General features: G+C 42.5%; 1 protein-coding gene across 4 annotated transcripts; it reads left to right on the top strand.

Moving 5' to 3' along the window:
- On the top strand, window positions 1-23386 carry OGFRL1 (opioid growth factor receptor like 1). 4 transcript variants are annotated; one of them, XM_043439149.1, is made up of 7 exons: window positions 1-376; window positions 4548-4634; window positions 4790-4868; window positions 7719-7797; window positions 7893-7959; window positions 8066-8211; window positions 16410-23386. In XM_043439149.1, exons 1-7 carry the CDS (start codon window positions 128-130, stop codon window positions 17074-17076), a joined length of 1374 nt encoding a protein of 457 aa, XP_043295084.1. In that variant the 5' UTR covers window positions 1-127; the 3' UTR covers window positions 17077-23386. The 4 variants fall into 4 exon arrangements, with proteins under 4 accessions (XP_043295084.1, XP_043295083.1, XP_043295085.1 ...); XM_043439148.1 differs by having other exon boundaries at window positions 6-376; window positions 4787-4868; XM_043439150.1 differs by lacking the exon at window positions 1-376 and adding an exon at window positions 2811-3118 and having other exon boundaries at window positions 4787-4868.
- The last annotated feature ends 456 nt before the right edge of the window (window positions 23387-23842 follow it).

Raw genomic sequence — 23842 nt, 5'->3', positions numbered from 1 at the left:
GCGGGCCGGGCGCCGAGGTGCCGCCCAGCGCCCCGGCCGCGGCCCTGCCCGGGCCCTAGCGCCGCCGCCAGCCGGAGCCTGGAGCCGGCGCCCCGCAGCCCCGCCGCGCCCCGCGCCCGCCTCTCCGATGGGCAACCTGCTCGGCGGGGTCAGCGTGCGCGAGCCCACCACCGTGGAGGACTGCGACTCCACCTGGCAGACGGACTCGGAGCCCGAGCTCGAGGAGCCGGGGCCGGGCGGCGGCGAGGGCCCGGGGCGGGAGCCCGCGCAGCCCCCAGAGCCCGCGGAGCCCCAGGAGCCGCCGGACCGAGCCGGCGGCCGGCCCCGCGCCGACCCCGCGCCGGAACCGGACGCCGAAGCGGCGGGCGCAGAGCAGGTAGGCGGCCGCCGGGGCCTCGGGCCGGGGTAGGGCGGGGGGCGGCCGCGGGCGACCCCTGAGCGCAGAGCCCAGGCGCGGGCGCGGCGGCTCGTCCTCCTGCGGCCGCCCCGGGACCCAGGCCCTGAGCGCTGGGGCCGCCCCGGACGGCTTGGGGCCTGAGCGCGGGCACCGGCTGGCGGGCCCCCGGGCAGAACCCAACTTGGCGGGGTGTCTTCCCAGCCTCCGCAGCGCTGCTGGGTGATGGAAGGCGGGGTGGGGGCAACCTGCCTGAGACTAGAGGATGGTGAAAACCCATCTAGTGCGTGTTATTGATTAAAAAAAAAAAAAAATCACCCAGAATGAGGTGGGGGCAGCGAGCCCTCTCTCTGCAGCGGGGTCTCCAGCCTTTAGGAATCTCTGGAAGGCCCCCATCCGACGGGAAAATGCCAGAGTTCCTAGTCCAAGCCAGGCCTTCTAACCCAGGAGTTCAGGGCATGCTCCAAACATCTTTTTTTCACCCAGAAGACTTGTTGATCCAGATGTGCTGAAGTCATCTGCCTACTTCAGTTCGGAGGAGAGGTTAGTCACCCTTCTAACCTCTGATGGACTGAATCAGGAAACTTTAGAAGGGAGGACCTGCATGGCCAAGCCTCTGAAGGGCGCCCAGCTCAGCTCTAACAGGCCAGGGGGTCCTGAGTCAGGCCCTCCTCCCGATCAGCCCTGAGGGGAAGAGGATGGGAAATGGAGCCCAAGGTCTCTCGGCTCTAGCAGAGGAATCAGCAGGTATATTTTACAGGAAGGCTGCCTCATCCGTCTTGACAGTCATCTGTTTGGGTCAGCAGCAAACTGTGCAGGCTCTGTGCTATACACATGTTCTTTCCCAACTGCAATTTTGGGAGTGGAGTGTGGTAGCAGCTGCTCTTTTGAACTCCCGTTTTGGAGAAAACTGAGGCCGAGAAAGAAGTTTGCCCAGGATCATCCAGGGAGAGAGATGCAGACCCAAGTCTGCCTATCACCTGCGGCAGAACCCGAGACCTGATTGTCTCTCTGCTCCTGCTGCTGGTCGTCTTGCCTTGTGAATTCATTGTTTTTCCCTTCCACTTGTATCTCAATGAAGAAGTTTGTGATGTCAAAAAAAAAAAACACAAAAAAACAAAAAAAAAAACCACCTGTTTAGATTCAGTCCAACTAACCTGGTCCATCTATATGAAGCAGTTTTATAATTCATGTTTCAATCAGTTAATCACAACCCCAGTAAATGGTAGATGCCTTCAATCTTTTCTTTTCCCCTTTAATGATTAATATTTCTTGTCAGGATCACCATGTAATGTCTACTCTTTAATGCTGCTTTTGAATGTCCACCTTACCTGCTCCCTACTCCCCATGGTCATTTGCAAGAACTAATGGAGCTACCTTTAAAGTCTAACCCAGTCTACTTTTTAGACTGCTAAAAAGTAGAAAAACTACTTTTCACCAGCTCTGTTGCCATATTCCTAGTCCAAGTGAATATTTGACAAATGACCGTGCCATTAACCAAGATGAGGAAGTTTAAGGTAGCAAGCAGCATCAGAGGTTGAATCAAGAATCCCCTTAAAAAAAAAAAAAAAGAATCCCCTTGAGTTTAATATCCTATAAGACATCCAAGGGGAGTTGATGAGTAGTTCATTATGAGTGGAGCCTCAGTCCAGGACTGGAATCGTCATGATTCCATTCTTACTGGAATGTAAGAATGGAGGTATTTAAAGTCATGGGAAGATCTGGGGTCATCAAGGAGCATGAGAAATGTGGACAGGCCCTGTGCACTGCTCCATGGAGACCATGTGAGGAAGAGAAGTCAAAGTTGAGGCTGCCCAGGGGCGACCAGTGAGATGGAGCAGAAGGAAACCGGGGCAGGTGTGGTGTGTGATGGTGTTTCAGAAGGAGAGGTGTCAGCTGGCCCAGAGCTGCTGGGAAGTCACCTGCGGGGAGCACTGGGAAAGACACTCAGTGAGACGGGAAAGTGTCAGGTGATGCTCATAAAAGCCATTTGATGGCATGCAGAGGATGATAGCCTGATTGGGGTGGGCTGTGAGAGAAGGGAGACAGGCAGGGACTATGGGCACCTCTCTAGGGATGTTTTGCTATAAATGGGAGCAGAGCTATGGATCTGTCATTGAGGGGAGTTTGGGTCAGTCCCAGTTGATGCATGTTTAAGATTAGAGATGCTACAGCATGTTTGCTGAAGGCAGTGACCCAGAAGACAGGGAAATTTTGGGGACATGGGAATTAGTGATAAAACATTAAGGAACAAAATCTGTGGCTGAGCAGGTGAAAGGCAGCGGGGAGGAGAGCCTGGAGGAGCAGGAAGGGGAGGGAGCACGGATGATGCTGGCAGGCTGGCGCATTTACAGCCTGGAGGAGGCAGGCATTCTCAGCATAACGCTGGGAAATATAGGTAGGGCGTGAGTCATTCTCCTCATTTCTCAGATGATCAAATGAAGATGCAGTTAAAAGCCTCACACAGCAGCAGAGTTAAAGACTCAGCCCGAGTGTCCTGACTCCTAGTTTTGAACTGTTGATATTCCACCATGGTTTCTACGACAGTCCTTCGCGTTGGGTGGAGCTGAAATTGATTCAGATCCAATTAGTCAGACTTGGAGCCTCCAGCCCGGGGTTCTCGGTCTGGCCCAATCGCTGGGCTCTGGGCGATAGTTATTGAACTTTACTCCAAGCCTGGGTTCCCTTGTCTCTAAGATGGAAGCACTCCTGACGGCCTGCCAGGTGGGTTATAAGAATCAAATGAAATAATATATGTGCCTGGTAAGTGGAAAAGTGCTATCTCTATACTTCTGGGATGATGAGTCATGGGGTTGTAGCAGAGGCTAAAGAGATCCAGAAACCTGCTAGGCAGAGCTATTTTAAAACATGTGGTGAAGACCAGAATATAAGCTTTTCCTTGCTTATGTAAGGAGCAGCTATTGTTAAACATCAGCTAGTTTGGAGTTGAAGTGAGCCACTCTGTACTTGTTGTAATAGTGAGAATCATTGCTCTTCAGAAACTGCTTGGAGGATGCCGGTCTGTCAGCACCGACGGGGGCGGGGGCCGATGAGGAAAGGTGGGCGAACCTCTTAATGAATATTCAGACTTCAGCTTTGTCATCTGTTTCATCTTCCTCAGCAGTCTCTTTGCCCTTCTGCGTGACTCTGGACCCAAAGCACGTTCTTGTACATTATGATAGCACGTGGAGTTAAGAGCATGAGAACTGATTATATTGACTTGTATTTTATCCTTTAAAAATTGCCATGGGGCTGGGAATTTTGTTTAGAATTTTAAAAGCGTAAGTAAACTACCACATACAGGTTACTGCAATGTGAAGTTCATTCCAACTGAGAATTATACCGCTCTGTGTGTATATGTTTGAAATCTGCTACCTTCGAAAAGAGAATAGCTACCCACCCCAGTATTCTTGCCTGGAAAATTCCATGGACAGAGGAGTCGAATGGGCTACAGTCTGAGGGATCGCAGAGTTGGACACGACTGAGTGACTAACACACACACACACACACACGCCCCTTATATCACATTGTATTATCACTGAATTAACCAAAGGTTATTCATGCCTTTGTGTACCTGTTATATACTGTGAAGGATGGAGTTTAGAAAGCTATTTAGTTTGTTTTAAAAGCCCGCTTTCCAAATAAATAAGTAAATAAATAAAAGCCCGCTTTCCCTTCACAAATATTACTTGACTTCCAAGTACAGCGAAACATTGCAAGATTGATGACAATCTTCTTTGTAGGATTGATTTATTATCTTAACACTTTTCATGTTATATAAAATACTTTAAAATAAGTTTTGTCATAAAATCACTTGTCTAACCTCTGGTCTTGAATTCATTGTAAGTTCTGTTTCTAATAGATACTGATCCATAATATTTGGCCTCTATAGGCTTTTGGTAAATAATAGTTTCTTATTTAGTAAAACACCTCAGAACAAATGTTGCTGGCTTCAAGTCAGGAAACAAGAGAGCCAACAAATGTTGCTAGTAAGCATTATTAAAAGGACATTTAAAATATCTTCACTCAGTGGATAGCTGGACACTGTTCAGCCTTTCTTTACATGTGCTTGTTATTTCAAGTTTGTTCTGAAAATTCTTCGGTGAAAATATCTTGCTTCAAAATGTAAACGGAATTTCCCCTTTTATTTTAGGGGACTGATTCCACTGAAGCACCTGCCAAGCCAAAGAGAAGTTTTTATGCTGCGAGGGATTTGTACAAATACCGACACCAGTACCCAGTAAGACCACAGAATGATTTTTTTTCTAAACTGCAAAATATTTCCCTTCCGTTTCTGTTATTTTATGATGCCAATGAGCAAATGTACAAGGAAGGTCCTTGTGCCTTTTTTATATGTCCATGTGCTGGAGATTGATTTATTTTTTCCTTTAGCAGAACTTCAAAGATATCCGATATCAAAATGACTTGAGCAATCTTCGTTTTTATAAGAATAAAATTCCATTTAAGCCTGATGGTGAGTAATCCGCTACCTTGGTAAAAAGCAAACTTTAAATAGTAGTAGTAGCCCTAGCTATCTTTGTTTACTCCCTGCTCGGTCCATTTTCAGCGTGTTGGTTCGTTGTCTGGCTTGACTCTGCCCTGCAGTCTGTTGTGTCCCCAGAATCTAGACCCTTGAGCTGTGAGCATCCACTCGGCAGATTCTGGGGGAGTGACCCGAGGATTACCAGTTCCTTCCCACCACCTGTTTACAGTGGTGACTCCTATCTGGAAGGTAGTGGGGGCCATTTTTGTGAGAGGGAAAAAAGGAGATTTCTAGAACCCTAGGGTATCAGATTATTAAGAAACAGTAGGGGAGAACAAATTCAGTTTCCTCAGTTTAAAGATGAAGTTGCTGGATCTTGATGCTGGAATGACTGGTTGGTTGGTTCACTCCATCATAGACTTGGGTCTCGGTTCCAGAATTTAGTGTTCCTTTCACTGTGCCATACCCCAAAAGTCTATAGAACATGATTGAACATGATGTTCCTATTGGGATCATCTTCCCTGTTGGTTTTCAGATTCAAGGCCAGGGAGCTAGAGGAGCCCCACTTCTATCCTAGGGAGGGAACTTCACGCACTGCAGGTCTCCAAACAACTCTGTCAGATAAGCCCGCCCTCCACAGTTCTGCAGGTGCCTTCCCAGGGTCTTTTCCAAACCTACAGTGAGAGGGTGCAGTCCCCGTGGTACCTATGCCTGATTTCCCCAGGCACCAGACTGTGGTTCATGGTGGGCATCCTCACTTTATCCAGGTCGAGCCAGAAAGATGGCTGCTCTCCACAGAGCCCTTGCCTCTGTGAGGTGATCAGATGGCCCTGGCTGCGGCTCTTGGCTCTCAGTGGAAACTGAGCCAAACTCACAGCAGAGTGAATCAGGGAATGAGGGTCATGGGCTGCAAAGCAGAACTAAGTTAGTTCTTGATGCACTAACTGCCTGAAGAAATGCCTAAGGAGTTCCCTACATTGTGCACTGGTAGACAAACCAGTTGGGAAGTAAGGTGTGTTGCTGACATGGCCCGATCCACTTGATTTTAGTTAATTTCTGGTGTCCCAGAAGTCTGCCCTGATTTCGAAGGGACCCTCTAGGTAACAATGCTCTGTTGTGTTTACTAATGGTAGAAACTGCTTTATATACTAATTGAAATAAGATTAATTAATTGGTTTTTTAGGACCTGGGGTAAGAAAAACTTTTGAAGAAATGCAGTGGTAGATTGTTAATTTGACTCTGATGTGACTTTGATAAAATTTACCCAAAGGGATGCCTTCAAATACTGAACACATTGAAGACAGAGATAATGACAATGTTTAACTTAATTTTTTTTGTATTTCTAACAGTGAATTTATTTTTGAGGTAGTAATTTAGAGCAATAACTTAAAACAATGAATTTTTTTTTGGTAATCTTTATCACAAAATTTATTTGGAAATCTTATAAGACTAGTGGGGGTCAGAAGTTTTAGGTATGGTCACATAAAATGTTATTATGGTTTATTATATAAATTACATCAATTCACACTTTTCTCCCCAGTATGTGTGAACACACACACACACCACACTTGTTAGAAAGCATAAGCCTGCAATGACGTGTATTGGGTTGACCAAAAGTTTGTTAGGTTTTAAGTACAAATAAAAGGACTATTTTTCATTTTCACGAAGAACATATTGAAAAACATATTCACTAACTGAATGAACTTTTTGGCCAGCCCAATATTTTACTTATTAAGTAGGAGGAAGGGTAGATGGAAAGGGAGACAAATGGGAAATTATAGGGGTAAATCTTTTCAATAGGCTGAGGATTAAGTGGCAACATTTTACCAAAAGCCTTGAGCGTGAGGGTCTCTGACACAAACCGGTGACCTCTGGAGGAAACAGTAGTGAGATGAGCTATGTTTAGAATGGTATTATGTTGTTGTGTCTTTGTCTGTAAAATTGACTAAGGGGCTGCAGTCAATTGTGAGGACCTAGACAGACCTGGGAAGCAGAATTTTGCCTGAATAAGTTCTTCTAGGAGAAGGACAGGACGTGGTGAAGAAGAGGGCTTACGTTTCAGGACCATAAAGACCTGTGTTCCGCTCCTGGTTTTGCTGGTGTGTGACTGAGCAGATCTCACTGTTTCCTCAGTAGTAAAGGAGGAGGAGCAATGCTCCAGAAATGCTGGGTTGAGACGGTGCTGGGCAGATTCAGCGGGCTGGCTGCACTGCAGACCCGGGTCCTGCCGCTAGGAAGCGCTCACCACTTTTGCCTTTGCTTTTTCTTTCCTCCTTTTCTGTCTCCTTTTCCAACTTCTCTTTGCATTCTCTCCCTCCTACCTTGGTCCCCTTCTTTCCTTTTGCCCAGGGTACATTTCATTTTTATTTGGTCTTGTATTTAAAGAACTCAGTGGCCCTCAAGGGCAGGGGCTGGCCAACTTTCTTTGTACAGGGCCAGAGAGTAAATATCCTCCACTCTGCTCTGTGGGGCATACCAGATCTGTTGCAACTACTGAGCTCCACTGTTTAAATACATAATACCTGAATGGATATGCATGGCTGTGTTCCAATAAAACTTTATTTATAAAACAGGTGGCAGGCCATAGTTTGCCAGCTTCTGCTTTGGAGTAACTGTCCAATAGAGTTTTCTGTGATTTGAGGTGCCATGATTTTTCACTTCAATTAGGCTTATTTCATCACTGAGTCTGTGGCATAGGGTTTTCACCTTATAAAGGCATTGCTCTTGTGTGCTGTTATTACGTTTTAAAAAGTTTTAACGCAAAGCTTAAGTGATTCTGTCTTAAAATGCCTTCGACAATGTTCTAACACCTGGTTCATGTTCTGAATCTTTCCTCTTCAGGTGTTTACATTGAAGAAGTTCTCAATAAGTGGAAAGGGGACTACGAGAAACTGGAACACAACCACACCTATATCCAATGGTCAGTCGCCTGCTCTCTCTCGAACCGTGACCTGTTTAATCACATGTGCTTCCCAGAGATCACTAATATACAAATATTATTTCTCTAAAACATAGGCTTTTCCCCCTGAGAGAACAAGGCTTGAACTTTTATGCTAAAGAACTAACTACCTATGAAATTGAGGTGAGGCAAGCTGATTTCATCTCATGCGAGTTAGCCAAATTAATGTTGCTGTTTGATGGCCGTGGTAACTCTGAGTCACTCTGCCGAATTTTCCTCTTTTCATTAGGAATTCAAGAAAACAAAGGAAGCAATCAGAAGATTCCTCCTGGCTTATAAAATGATGTTAGAGTTTTTTGGAATAAAGCTGATAGATAAAACTGGAAATGTTGCCCGGGCTGTTAACTGGCAGGAGAGGTTTCAGCATCTGAATGAGTAAGTAGAGGCCCTGCAGTGAGTCCCCGAGGCACGGGCTTTTCTCTGGGTTGGAATTCTCTATGGCACATAGAGCCACAAGCAGATGGACCCATGGATTTGAATTCAAAAGCTCATCTGAAATGCATTTTATTCCCTGTTCTATATTCTAAAGCAAAACGAAATAATAACAACAACAGCAAAAAAAAAAAAAAAAAAAGAACGCTATTCCAGTAGAAATATGGCTGCTTGGTTTCGGAACTGTTTCCTCCTACAGCCACTCTGCTGCCCACAACCAAGAGTAGCCTCACTCCGTGTTTACACATGTTTCTCTGCATTTGTGGTTGTTGTCTGTATGGGCTTTTCTAGACCCCGCTCCTAGGTTGTATGCTTCTGGTAGCTCGGGCTGCTTCCCAGGCACTGTGCCTTCTTAGATCAAATCCATAATTGAGCCCATGACATATGCTGTAAGTCCCCTACATAGGAACCTTCCAGCTGTGAACTTTCAGAGGTGCAAATGTGCGTTCACATGTCCCGTGTTGCAAGTTCGTCCATGGGCCTGGTGTACATTATCACGTGTGTGCATCTTCTCCAAGCGGCGGCGCTTTTGTGTGCGTTACTGAACAATACTGTGGAGAGCAGAGCCGTGCAGTATCTTTATTTCAAGCCCAGGATATCTGGAAGCAAGTGTAAAAGCAGCAGTGGTGTGGGTGGTATTCTTCAAGGTACTGTACTGTAAGATTACAAATGTTTTCTTTATTTTTTGTGTTTTTTATGTACTACTTGTGTGAAAAGTTTTATAAACCTATTACAGTACAGTACTATATATCCAATTATGTTAGTTGGATATCTAGGCTATCTTTGTTGGACTTCCAAACAAAATGGACTTAGAACATGCTCTTGGAGTGAACTCATTTGTATGTAGGGGACTTACTGTAAAAAGCACTTTATAAGACTGAGAGGTATTCATACATTTTAGAAAGAGAGAAAATTAGAATTATCACCTTATAGGTCAAAATCAGAAGCCCATTTTTGGTTAATAAATCCAAACACCTGTGAAGAAAATTTTAGCAGTTTATCTGGAACTGATTTTCTGTACTCTTTTGTTTGGATATTTATAACTTTCATTAATACTTATATCCCAATTAAAAATATTATTTTCTTTGCATGCAAACTGGCCTTTTTTTTCCTTCTTAATTATAGGGTGGCTTATGAGTACTGGACTATAAAACCAACAACTTTAAAACATTTTTAGCACATTATAATTAGCTGAATGGGGTAAATACCAAGAGAAAAACATTAAAACTAACCTCAAAAATATGTCTTTGCCCCAAACAGTATTTTGTACATGGATTAACTAATTTTTTGTTTGTATTTTTCTACAACTTTGATCTTGCTTTGGTAAAATGAGTAGAAGCATTAATGTTTGCTCCTTCTATTTACTTTATTATTTATAATCAACACTATTAAAATGGTGACTTGTAGTAAAACACTTAAAGATGTGGGCATAAAATTTTATGATCTTGACTAAAAGACCTGTTAACTCATAACTCAAGTTAAATTTGATTTATACAGAGCACTTTGGAGAAGGACATGGCAACCCACTCCAGTATTCTTGCCTGGAGAATTCCATGGATGCAGGAGCCTGGTGGGCTATAGTCCATGGAGTCCCAAAGAGTCGGGCACAGTTTAACGACTAGGTGACAACAGGGCACTTACACTGAGGCCATGCAGAGAGCTCTCCCTGGACAGTTTCTAAGCACTGATGTCGGACCCTCAAAGACAGCTGTGTGCAGGGAGTCTGTTGACGTGAAGGATGGCGAGAGCCAACCTTAGAAGAGGATCTGATGACGTTTCATCTTCTGTGTGCTCATGAATGTCATTTGAGAGAGCCTCCATTTCCAACTTGATTTTTTTATTTGGTCTGCCTAAATCCTCCCTGGGGTTTAATTGTCTCCACCACTCTTAATTGGTGGTTGGAAGCAGAAGGCTTTCCTTAAATGAGTTTCTGACTTGAGACTCAGAGGGGAGCCTGACTGTTACCTGACCCTTCCCTCCCTGTCCTCTTTCCTTCTTCCCACCACCAGTTTTCCTTTCCATGGGTACTGCAGACAGCTTTTTTGTGTGTTTTAATCTGCAGAGCATCTTGAGTCTTTTAGAGTAAGCAGGGAATTCAGTGTGTTTATAGTAGTCCACCATGACCCGTCCGTCTTGGGTGGCCCCACACGGCATGGCTTAGTGTCATTGAGTTAGACAAGACTGTGGTCCATGTGATCAGATTGGCTAGTTTTCTGTGATTATGGTTTCAGTGTGCCTGCCCTCTGATGCCCTCTCGCAACACCTACCGTCTTACTTGGGTTTCTCTTACCTTGGACCTGGGGTATCTCTTCACGGCTGCTCCAGCAAAGCACAGCCGTTGCTCCTTGCCTTGGACGAGGGGTATCTCCTCACGGCCACCCCTCCTGATCTTGGACCTGGAGTAGCTCCTCTTGGCCCTCCTGCACCCACGCATCCGCCGTCTGACAGAATATGGTCCACTGGAGAAGGGAATGGCAAACCACTTCAGTATTCTTGCCTTGAGAACCTCATGAACAGTATGAAAAGGCAAAATGATAGGATGCCGAAAGAGGAACTCCCCAGGTTGGTTGGTGCCCAATATGCTACTGGAGATCAGTGGAGAAATAACTCCAGAAAGAATGAAGGGATGGAGCCAAAGCAAAAACAATACCCAGTTGTGGATGTGACTGGTGATAGAAGCAAGGTCCGATGCTGTAAAGAGCAATATTGCATAGGAACCTGGAATGTTAGGTCCATGAATCAAAGCAAATAGGAAGTGGTCAAACAGGACATGGCAAGAGTGAATGTTGACATTCTAGGAATCAGCAAACTAAAATGGACTGGAATGGGTGAGTTTAGCTCAGATGACCGTTATATCTACTACTGTGGGCAGGAATCCCTTAGAAGAAATGGAGTAGCCATCATGGTCAACAAAAGGGTCCGAAATGCAGTGTTTGGATGCAATCTCAAACATGACAGAATGATCTCTGTTCATTTCCAAGGCAAACCATTCAATATCACAGTAATCCAAGCCTATGCCCCAACCAGTAACGCTGAAGAAGCTGAAGTTGAACAGTTCTATGAAGACCTACAAGACCTTTTAGAACTAACACCCCAAAAAGATGTCTTTTTCATTATAGGGGACTGGAATGCAAAAGTAGGAAGTCAAGAAACACCTGGAGTAACAGGCAAATTTGGCCTTGGAGTACGGAATGAAGCAGGGCAAAGGCTAATAGAGTTTTGCCAAGAGAACGCACTGGTCATAGCAAACACCCTCTTCCAACAACACAAGAGAAGACTCTACACATGGACATCACCAGATAGTCAACACCGAAATCAGATTGATTATATTCTTTGCAGCCAAAGATGGAGAAGCTCTATAGAGTCAGCAAAAACAAGAGTGGGAGCTGACTGTGGCTCAGATCATGAACTCCTTATTGCCAAATTCAGACTTAAATTGAAGAAAGTAGGGAAAACCACTAGACCATTCAGGTATGACCTAAATCAAATCCCATATGACTATACAGTGGAAGTGAGGAATAGATTTAAGGGACCAGATCTGATAGACAGAGAGCCTGATGAACTATGGATGGAGGTTCATGACATTGCACAGGAGACAGGGATCAACACCATTCCCATGGAAAAGAAATGCAAAAAGGCAAAATGGTTATCTGAGGAGGCTTTACAAATAGCTGTGAAAAGAAGAGAAGCGAAAAGCAAAGGAGAAAAGAAAGATATACCCATTTGAATGCAGAGTTCCAAAGAATAGCAAGGAGAGGTAAGAAAGCCTTCCTCAGTGATCAATGCAAAGAAATAGAGGAAAACAACAGAATGGGAAAGACTAGAGATCTCTTCAAGAAAATTAGAGATACCAAGGGAACATTTCATGGAAAGATGGGTTCGATAAAGGATAGAAATAGTATGGACCTAACAGAAGCAGAAGATATTAAGAAGAGGTGGCAAGAATACACAGAAGAACTGTGCAAAAAAGATCTTCACGACCCAGATAATCATGATGGTGTGATCACTCACCTAGAGCCAGACATCCTGGAATGTGAAGTCAGGTGGGCCTTAGAAAGCATCACTATGAACAAAGCTAGTGGAGGTGATGGAATTCCAGTTGAGCTATTTCAAATCCTAAGAGATGATGCTGTGAAAGTGCTGCACTCAATATGCCAGCAAATTTGGAAAACTCAGCAGTGGCCACAGGATTGGAAAAGGTCAGTTTTCATTCCAATCCCAAAGAAAGGCAATCCCAATGAATGCCCAAACTACCACACAATTGCACTCATCTCACATGCTAGTAAAGTAATGCTCAAAGTTCTCCAAAGCAGGCTTCAGCAATACGTGAACCGTGAACTTCCAGATGTTCAAGCTGGTTTTAGAAAAGGCAGAGGAACCAGAGATCAAATTGCCAACATCCGCTGGATCATCAGAAAAGCAAGAGAGTTCCAGAAAAACATCTGTTTCTGCTTTATTGACTATACCAAAGCCTTTGACTGTGTGGATCACAATAAACTGTGGAAAATTCTGAAAGAGATGGGCATACCAGACCACCTGACCTGCCTCTTGAGAAACCTATATGCAGGTCAGGAAGCAACAGTTAGAACTGGACAGGGAACAACAGGCTGGTTCCAAATAGGAAAAGGAGTACGTCAAGGCTGTATATTGTCACCCTGCTTATTTAACTTATATGCAGGGTTAGTTCAGTTGCTCAGTCGTGTCCAACTCTTTGCAACCCCATGAATTGCAGCACGACAGGCCTCCCTGTCCATCACCAACTCCCAGAGTCTACCCAAACCCATGCCTATCAAGTCGGTGATGCCATCCAGCCATCTCATCCTCTGTCGTCCCCTTCTCCTCCTGCCCCCAATCCCTCCCAGCATCAGGTCTTTTTCAGTGAGTACATCATGAGAAACACTGGGCTGGAAGAAGCACAAGCTGGAATCAAGATTGCCAGGAGAAATATCAATAACCTCAGATATGTAGATGACACCACCCTTATGGCAGAAAGTGAAGAGGAACTAAAAAGCCTCTTGATGAAAGTGAAAGAGGAGAGTGAAAAAGTTGGCTGAAAGCTCAGCATTAAGAAAACTTAAGATCATGGCATCTGGTTCCATCAGTTCATGGCAAATAGATGGGGAAACAGTGGAAACAGTGTCAGACTTTATTGTTTTGGGCTCCAAAACCACTGCAGATGGTGATTGCAGCCATGAAAACAAAAGACGCTTACTGCTTGGAAGGAAAGTTATGACCAACCTAGACAGCATATTAAAAAGCAGAGCCATTCATTTGCCAACAAAGGTCCATCTAGTCAAGGCTATGGATTTTCCAGTGGTTATATATGGATGTGAGAGTTGGACTGTGAAGAAAGCTAAGCGCCAAAGAATTGATCCTTTTGAACTGTGGTGTTGGAGAAGACTCTTGAGAGTCCCTTGGACTGCAAGGAGATCCACCCAGTCCATCCTAAAGGAGCTCAGTCCTGGGTGTTCATTGGAAGGACTGATGCTGAAGCTGGAATTCCAGTACTTTGGCCACCTCATGCGAAGAGTTGACTCACTGGAAAAGACCCTGATGGTGGGAGGGATTGGGGGCAGGAGGAGAAAGGGATGACAGAGGATGAGATGGCTGGATGGCATCACTACTCAATGGACATGAGTTTGAGTAAACTCTGGAAGTTTGTGATGGACAGGGAGGCCTGGCGTGCTGCGGTTCATGGGGTTGCAAAGAGTTGGACACGACTGAGCGACTGAACTGATAATAGTCCAGCAGAGAAAAATATTAAAAGAAAGTCAAGTGAAATAAAGTTTAGTGAACAAGTTACCATGACTAAAAGAGGTGAAATATTTCAGCCTTTCTCACTGCCCTCACCTCTGTCTGCAAGCCCAACTTGTCTCTTTTATCTGTTATGCCACCCCAGAGTCTACCCACATCATTAGGAGAGTGGAGGTGTTCTGTATTTCTTGGTGACATTTGTTTCAAATCATACTGAAACACCCAGTTTCTTTCTTGTATAATTCTGTTCCATAATCCTGATCTTTATTCACTTTAACCCAAGTGTTTGTCCTTTTCTACTGTTATGTAAACTTTTAAATTGGAGAATGTGTTGATAGAGAAAATTTTATCATGGTCATTCATCTTGGATTGGATGTGTGAAATTGAGTTTCTTGCAAATACAGTAAATTTTATTGTGTCATAGAACTCCTCTTTGGGATTTTTAAAGGAAAATATTGTTCCAGTTTACCATGCCTCTCTTTGTCATAAACTTAGGAAGCAGATGTTGGGATTTCACTACCAAGTTATTAGACTATGTAGCGAAAGTGAAAATGTTAGTCACTTAGCTGTGTCTGACTTTTTGTGACCCCATGGACTGTAGCCTGCCAGGCTCTTCTGTCCATCGAATTCTCCAGGCAAGAATACTGGAGTGTGTAGCCACGCCTGTCTACAAGGGATCTTCCAGACCCAGGGATTGAACCTGGGTCTCCCTCATTGCAGGCAGATTCTTCACCGTCTGAGCCACTGGGGATGCCCGACTATGTAGATGCTACCCTAACCTAACTACTAGGTTGTCCTACTGATAATGGCACCTTGTCTTAACTTCACTCAAATTGGTATTGTCTCAAAAGACTGGTACTTGATTCATAAAACTGAAGCATTATCTGTGCTAAGTTTTATCCTTTGGCCTTCAAAGAGTTGACTATTGGGAGAACACTACTTTGATAAATACCCAGAAAGATGGAAACATTGAAAACTGTTGTACTTGTCTTTTCCAACATTTGGTGAGCCCGAATCGTTCAGGGTTTGTTTAGTTTTGTCCAAACTAACTCTCAAACTATAAGGTCATGGAACCATGCCCTTCCACTCCTCAAATAATTCAGCATCCTTCTTCACTTTACCCAGATAAGTTGCTAGTGATTCCTAAGTGAATACCAAGCATTTGTGGAAGCCAAGGCAGGTATATGTGATGCTTGTAGAAAGTTCAGTGTCTGAGGTGTAAAGAGGTTTAGGGAAGTTAGGAATAAGTCGTGGTTGTGGGGCAGTTTTGGGTGAATAACTCACCTGGGCTGTTGATGACACATGTGATTAACACCTGAACCTGAGGATTCCTTTTGGACACAGCCAGGTATTTGTAATAAAGCAACTCTTGGGCTGAGTGAGGTCGGGGAGGTGAGATTATGAATTGTGACAGAATAGGCTTGGAAGGCTTTCATCTGATAATGGCCTTAGTTTTCAGACAAAGGAGATATTAGTGCAATCTGGGGAAAGAAGCATCTTTGGAATCAGTGGCATTAAAAGCAAAATTGTCAATTCTGTGATAGGGAAAAATGAGGTGAGAGAGGTCACAGATGGAAAAGAGTTGGGGTGATTATGTTATGATAAGTATAAGTGTGGTGGTCCTTAGTATACCAGCACCAATATTTATATGGTTAAATAGTGTCTATTATTTAAGTTTCACATTTTTAGCTTATGGGTCAACTCGTTTGATTCTTACAAGCTCAGGGAGGTGTGGCCCCTTTCCCCATCTATAAACTGGGATGCTGAGCCTTCGAGATGCCATCATTTTACACAGCTGCTGGTGCAGAGGCAGGATGTGAGTTCAGTTCTGACTCCAAAACCCACACTCTCTGCTGTGCTAAATAAGTCCGTTTTGCATCCTTTGTCAGAATTGTTCTAGCCAGGTAGAATGGCTTTTGCTGCTTTCCTTGAGAGTTGGTTCTTATGGTGGATTCTGCTGACCAGCTGACCCTGGAAGTCATACATTCGGCTGGTAGCTAATGCCCAGCACTGGTTACCTGTGACAGGAATGATACCTTTGTGTAGTCGATATTCAACCGCACTGTGTTTTATAAATAATAATTCAACATCTGTGGGGATACATTTTAAATCTAAGTGTTTTTCAAATGTGAAGAACTAACCAACCAGGGAGAATTTGTTTTATATATTTGAGTTTTATATCGATTGGCATTACACTGAGGTACAGAGGTTTAATACCTTCTGTTTTACGCTTCTTCGTGGAGTCTAATGCTCCTTTTAGCAAAGTCATTACAAGGCATGTTTTCATGATTTACAGTTGCATCAAAAGTATTTTCCCAGTGGTTTTCATTCCCAGGCTTCTTTCCCCACCTAATTTTCTTCCTTCATTTTATTCAACCTGCTTCCAGGTCTCAGCACAACTATTTGAGGATCACTCGTATTCTGAAAAGCCTTGGCGAGCTGGGATATGAAAGTTTTAAATCTCCTCTTGTGAAATTTATCCTTCATGAGGCTCTGGTGGAAAATACTATTCCCAATATTAAACAGAGCGCACTGGAGTATTTCGTGTACACAATTAGAGACAGAAGGGAGAGGAGAAAGCTCCTACGGTTTGCCCAGAAACATTACACGCCCTCGGAGAATTTTATCTGGGGACCCCCGAGGAAGGCACAGCCCGAGGGCAGCAAAGCCCAGAAGCCCCCCAGCCCGCCCACCGCTGGGCAGCAAGGCCAGACGTCTATGCACAAAAAACCCAAAGAGTCCAAAAACGCCTCCTCAGCCGCGCAGGGAGTCAGCAAAGCAGCCGAAGACAAAAAAGTGGCCTCTAAGGAGGCAGCCGAAGAGACGGACAAGCCCAGGGCGGAGCCAGGCAGCGAGGCCGCCCAGCCCGGAGAGTCAGAGCAGGACGGGGCTGCGGACGATTCCAGTCCTCGGGCAGAACAGACGGTTACTCACCCCGAGGAGCAAAAGGAGAACGCGTCTCCCCCTGAGAAGGATGAGGCGGCTGACAGCCGGAGCCAGGACGGTGGGAGTCCGGGCGATGCGGGTGCCCATGACGCCGCCCCGTTGCCGTGAATTGTCCGAAGGCCCCCGCGCCTGTGCGCCCGCGGGAGGCGAGGCTGTGGCCGGTCCCGAGAAGCAAGGCCGCCTTTCCCGGCGCAGCCGGCTGTCGCTGATTTCTGTGGTCAGCGTGTAGCTGTCAGCTGGATTTTAGTCTGGATGGCTGTGAATTTAATATTTAAAAGGAAGTCTGAAGACGAGACCCAATGAATGAGTGTGTCCTGTAACACTTTGGGGATGTGAGTTTTCGCATCCCGTACACAATTCCTTTTAAATTATTTTCAGTGTATCTGGAAGTAATCATGGAGTCTTTGATATAACTGAGATAGGAATCAGTTCTTGGAGTGGACCGTACTATACCTGGAGGAAATTAAGAGGATAATTTCATTATGTGGCCACACCTTTGCCGCATTTAAAAGTTCCTGTGTTTAAGCTGCAAGAAAGAATTTGGTCTTCTTTGAGATAATCAGGAAGGAATTTGGATTTTTTTTTTTTTTTTCCAGCACCGCAGCGTGTTTGCTTCTGGTTCTGGTAAAGAGGTGGATGTCCTTGGGGACTTGGAATCACCTTCCCCTGCGTGTCAGTGCCGCCGTCTTTCCTGTCCTCTGTCTCCACCCTTGGCCCCATTCTCATCAGCCACCCGTGTCGGCCAGCACGTGCGTTTCTACTGTTGACATCTAGACATTCAGATGGTCTCCTACAGTGACATTTGCAGGGCCGGAAGGGACTGTCAACTGTACAATTTCAAGAATTTGCTTTGTTTCAAATAATAAACATGTGTTTCTGTATTAACGTACTTAAAAACAAATTTTGATGCAAAAGTCCAAGAAGAAAATCATGCCTTTTATGGCTGTTCCACATAAATTTGGTGCTTGTGTCTGAATGCAAATGACTAAAGAATTAAAAAATAAGAGAGGAAATTATTCATTTTTAAAATGCATGCATTTTGTACTGGCAACAAGGCAGTGGTCCCTGAAACCATGAATATCTCAGTGTTATGTGGACTATGAAGTTCATATCGCTTAGCCCACAGGGTATCTGTAAAAAAAAATACAATTTGCTGCATCTCAGTTGTCAGGCCTTGAAATTGAGAGTAGATCTGACATCCCATGTATTCAGTTTTAGTAAGCACAGAATGTGTCAAAATTGGGTAAGAGCAAATAGCTTTATTTCCTATAATATTGTTACTAATTATTATAACACATTAGAAAACAAACACTGGTGAAAACTTCAGCATACCTACAAATACAGTGAAAGTAATTAATAGACCTTTTTTTTAAACTTCATTTCATTTAGAAAGAAATTGCCTTTGTGTGTTTCTTAGGCCTTTAAGGGAAAATCTATTCACTTTAACCCCCAAAGAATTTTTACTATGTTTACTCTGTCCTGTTTTTTAATCACATCATATCATCTTCTGTTACCTTTATTGATCAGAGGATTTTTAGCAGAGGATTTCTAGAAAATAAACACACCAATAGTATGCTTTTAGAAGGATTTTATTGCCTTGAAATTTACATGAAATATCACTGTTCTTAAATCTGACTAATTTTTTATGAATGTTAGTAACACATATTATATATGTATTCCAATAAATATAGAATATTTTCTCATTACTAATTTCTCATATTTCACCAGTTTTATGTTTCTTCTGTTTTTTTGAAGTGAGCATTAGGATTTGGGAAACAATTCTGCTTTTGGATTTCAGTTCCTTTTTTTACTTTAATGTAAAAAAGGATTTCTTTCATGGCCCCATTCTTTCTTTAATGGCCTCATCGAGCTCAATAAGCAATTTTGCAGGGTTAGGGCAAGAGAGTAGTTTGTCACATTGGGCTGAATTGTAGAAATATAATACATTGGAAGTATCTTACCAATTTTGCATACATGATAAAGTGTTCACACCACTTTCTAAGTACATAATGTTAAAATTTTGTGACCAGATATTAAAATATTAATAAGCAGCAGACTGATACTAAAATGGGTATAATCTGAATTACTTGGAAGCTAGTAGTATATCAGAGCCCTTAGAAGTAAAAATGTTTCATTCAATAATTTAATTTCTAGAATATTCCTAATTAGGGATTTGATTAGTTGTACCATTTAATTTGAGACTATTTAGTCTCAAGGGGAAAACTGCCTGGCTTCTGTTTAAAACAGTGGCCTTTTTCTACCATGCTGGTTTTGAAAGTTATATTCACTTGTAACAGTATCAGTTCTACATTTAATCTGTAAATAACTTATGAGAGAATTCTTCAGTGGAAAGAAGTGAGAGAGTGCCATTCCTTTTGCATATAAAAATTACAAACACCTAAATTTTTTTTCTATTAAGAATATTTTGTACATTCAGTAGTTTTAAAATAAGATTATAGGTGTGTCTTTATGTGTGTGTTAGACATGAAACAGCCCTCTGGGTTTGACTCTGACGTGTTGTATTTTAAAAAACTACTATGTGCTTGCAGAAACTTACTGAGAAGCTATTATAAAAATGCGGTGGAGCATGGCCAAATAGCTAGAAACTATTGAATTTTTGCAATTCTATAGACTTTATCATTGTACCATGGACTGTGAGGATATTCAGTATTGGCTATTGATAAAATACTAATTTGCATTTCATGGCAAATAGGTGTTATACTGCTTGGTTAGTCTAGTATATTTCTAATATTTTGTGCATTCATATCCCAAAGGAGATAATATATGTGAAAATATTTTGAAATACTATAAAGTGATATATAATGATAAGATATATTTCTGTACAGTAGAGAAAAAGTTTATAACATTAAGAATATGATACCATTATACATTCTCATGCTCAATCTTATAAGAAACGGAAAAGAATAATGACAACTGAAAATATGTCTGCTTTCTCTAAGTCAGGTCCAGTTCTAAGTTCAAAATTATATGACATAGCTTTATTTTGAATTTTAGTTGTGATGAAAAGCTTTTTTTCAGCATCAAGGAGAAAACAGAATTTATAACTCAGGAGTTAGCAGAAGTTACAAGATTTTTTTTTTGCCAAGTCTTAAAAATATAAATGTTATGTTTACATAATTATCTACTTTGTTTCTAGTTTTTATACTTTAATCTGACAGAAGGAATTATCTGGTGAAAAAGGAAAACAATACAGTGTTACATCTGAGTCACTCTTTAAAAAATCATTTTAGTAAGTGAACATCCATATCAAAGTGGTCAAAAATTGATTGACCCGATAGAGACTATTTGGTTAATTGTTTAAAGTTAAATTTCCCTAGTTTATAGTAGAGTTATGTTTGATTTATAATCTACTGAGCAACTAAATCAACCCTTTTATTTTGTCTTTCTATAATTGAGGCTCTTATAAAAGCTTTATTTTCTAACCTGAGGAAAGGACAGTCTTGATCTTGCTTGGTTCTAATTGCATCTGTGGGCTCCCAAGTTTATTTGGGGTGAGCAGGGATTCTTTGTTATAGGATAGTTTTAAAGATTTCTATTTTGTTTCCCACTTTAAAAATACCCATTTTGTTTTCTTTTGGGGGTATTTCTGTTAAATGTAAGGTAAGCTGGAGTTAGACACTGGAAATCATTTCAAATGTAGGTGTAGTTGTATAGACAGATGGCATGGGTTAGTAGAACATAGAAAGTTAGGGGTGTACAGGTGTTGATGTCTTTTACATCTGATTCTGTTTGTTCCACGAGCAGATCTGTGTGGGTATCTCTAGGGTAACAGTGAGTACACCCTGCCTCCTCCCATGTTCCAGCCCACCCAGCAGACTATGCTGGGGGACAGACTGTATTTTAGAAATTCCTAATTACTGAAGTTGTTAATAATATAGTTATAAATAAATGAATGCCTGGGGGTGTCCAGATGTGCCTTAACTAATGTGATCAGGCTTTCATTCAGAAGTTTAAATTTTTACTCCATTATAAAATCTTGCCATAAGGGACATTCCAAGCCATGAAGATCAGTTATTTTAGTGAAATTTACTTTGGTTGGTGCTTTTTCATTTTGGAGACATTTTCATTTGTATCAGTAACATCAGTTCAAAAGTGAGTATATTAGCCACAGTGTTCAAACGTGTTATATTTGACAAAAGGCCTTTACAGTAAGAAAGATTAGCTACATTGTTACATTTATTTATGCTTCTCCCTAATTTTTCTACATGCTGTAATTGTCACTGTAAACATCTGTCAGTTTCTACAAGTAATATTTATTTGTCTTTTGTTTTTAGATGCAGATGGATGTAGAAAATAGGATTAGAGAAATGATTTAAAAGTTTAATTCCAATAGATGTTTGGAGGAATCTGAAATTCATTTGGACTTTGATACTGTAGTTTTATTAGAAACAAACAGTACTGTTCTTGCTTTTTACCTTCGGTTGGAGAAAATATTTTTTGTCATCTGCTTTTTTTCTTCTTTTGTTGAGAAGTTTATTGTTTTAATTATTTGTGGGAAATGGCTTCTTAATATGTTTGTTTCCTTGAATTAACATGCTTGTGTGGAGGATACAATTAACTGCTCTGTTTTATGGTCCAAATTCTGCCTGGGGGTTAAGTTCAGAGGAGGGGAGGTGGCTGAGAACCAGAGAAGGCATCTGGGTGAAGGGGAGCTGACCCTGGATGCAGCCCCGCCAGTGGAGGAAGGGTCCCTGGAGCATCCTCTGAGTGACCAGGATCTTGGTCTGTGATTGCTGACTTCTGAGGACTGGGGACCACCTTGGACTCCATACACTGGTTCAGTGGGTATCAGTTTTCATAAAAATACCTGTTGTAGGTTCATTCGCCACCATTTTGTAGTTGTTTAGCAAATTGTGAGCAATTGGACACCTGCTGTGTAGATTACAGCTAAATGTATCTCAGGAAACTGACATACCAGTTCTGCCTACCCCTCCCCCCCTAGTTCAAAACTCCTGATCTCCAATCAAAAATTGCTTGGGTTGTTCTTTCAGAGGCCTCTGTATAAAAGTCTTCATAAAATGGTTCAATGTAAAGATGAAAGGAAAAAGGCACCAGTGCTGTGTTGTTATGCTGAAAGACCTTTTTATATATATTAAAAAAAATCAGAAACCTTATATATTTTAATATGTAAAATATATGGAAGTTATACAGTTTATCCTATTTTCATTTTTAAATTATAATGGAGTTTGTGGAACAGTTACATTAACTAGAGAGATTAGTTGTGTAATAAGCTCTGGTCCTAAGAAACATCCAAGTTCTGCACTCACTGGTCAGATGAACACTTTTGTCACTGCTGCTGGGTTCAGTATCATGTGGAGGAGAGGAAATCACGATCGAAACACAAAACTAGAAGCTAGAGACTCCCTACTGAAGCGAAGATGTAAGCGATTGTAGTTTTGTGTAGTGGCGGAGTGAGTGCAGTGAGGACTGGATGAGGGTCTGCAGAGCTTTCCAGCGGGGACGTGCCCTGGGTTACAGGTGCCCAGGGGATCTGTACCTGTCTGGAAACAGTCCCGTTCCCGCTCCCCTTTGAAGCCTGAATTCCGCTTACTCCACAGCAGACTGAGACCTTGTACAGCCTGAGAGAAATAATCACAGGATCCGGAACCAGGTTTAATTCTTCTGCCGGTGCTTTTACTGAGTTAAGTGGAGGGGCTGACTGTAGACCCAAGGAGGAGAGGCAGCGATGGGTGGCTTATGGCAAAGTAACCGTGTCTCCCGAAGCATCACAATGAAGAGCAACAAACTGGACCAAGCGTTAGGTCCATTTACAAGCCTTTTGTTTTCCTCCTGGTAAAAAGTTGGTTTGCTTGTTCCTCAGTGAGCTGTCCACTCGTCTTTTGTGCAAACTGATCAGACAGATGGCCAACCGGGTCCAGTCACCATTTCAATCGGGAAACTTCAGTGCCCTTTGTATTTCGAGTATTTCAGGAGGATGGGTGTGATTCTCAGAAAGATGGGTGCTTCCTGCCTCTGTGAGCGCGGTCTCTTCCGCTGCTGGGGGCCTTCCGCCCAGCGCCGTCCTCTGCAGGATGAATTAGAGAATGCTGGCGCATGTCTGTGCGCATCAATACCATATGTATGTGGTAGGAGCTGTAACCAGTTTCTGGATATGTCTGGTACTATGAAACACTTATTTTATAATCCTGTAACTGTATGGCAGTGTTATGCCAAAAATGTATAAAGAGCAATAGTTTCTCTTGTTTACTGCTGTGTTTAAAAAGATCGTTTCTGAAACTGTATGTTTAGAGTCCCTTCAATTATTTTTAATAACTAGTGCCGAATATACATCCTGTAAAATGACTAAAAGCCACTTCGTCTTGGTTAACATTCTAGCCTTATGTTAGAGTACATTATGTTGACTTTGCATGATTAAACTATTTTTAAAGAGCTGGAACAAATGACTTTGCTGTTTTTCTATGATTAGACTTTCTTATGGTTATTGTATGAGATCAACATTATTCCCTTTTTATCCTCTAAAATAAATGTTGTGTTTTGCAGGGTGAAATCTTATTTACACAGGCAGTTATTTTTGCAGGGATGATTGGAGGGCAGATCACATGTGTTATATGTGAGCTGGCTGTTTATGGCTCTCTTTCACTTTTCTCTAATGTAAAGGTTTAAAAGTATTAATATATATGAGTGCAACATGAATAATGGATGGAACATATGTTTTTCACTTTAGCAGGGCAATCTTTTAACAACAATTTTTTTTTTTTTTTATTAAGAAAAATGCAGCTGTGAGGTACAAGTGAGGAGGCTGCTCAAGACACCACAGGACAGTGGGGTTGAAGGTGAGGGAAAGCGTTACCTTGGAGTGTGGCTGTGTGGATCTGCAGAGGCAGGCGAAGAG

This window comes from Cervus canadensis, chromosome 20 (genome assembly GCF_019320065.1).
Source record: "Cervus canadensis isolate Bull #8, Minnesota chromosome 20, ASM1932006v1, whole genome shotgun sequence".
Lineage (NCBI taxonomy): Eukaryota > Metazoa > Chordata > Mammalia > Artiodactyla > Cervidae > Cervus > Cervus canadensis.
This window is presented reverse-complemented; position numbering and strand designations above follow the sequence as displayed.

Excerpts from the sequence above, each read along its gene's own strand:
- OGFRL1 (XM_043439148.1), top strand. The coding sequence starts at position 128 with ATGGGCAACCTGCTCGGCGGGGTCAGCGTGCGCGAGCCCACCACCGTG. Across the intron at positions 377-4,547 it reads AAGCGGCGGGCGCAGAGCAG|GGGACTGATTCCACTGAAGC; the intron begins GTAGGCGGCCGC and ends CTTTTATTTTAG. Across the intron at positions 4,635-4,786 it reads AATACCGACACCAGTACCCA|CAGAACTTCAAAGATATCCG; the intron begins GTAAGACCACAG and ends TTTTTCCTTTAG.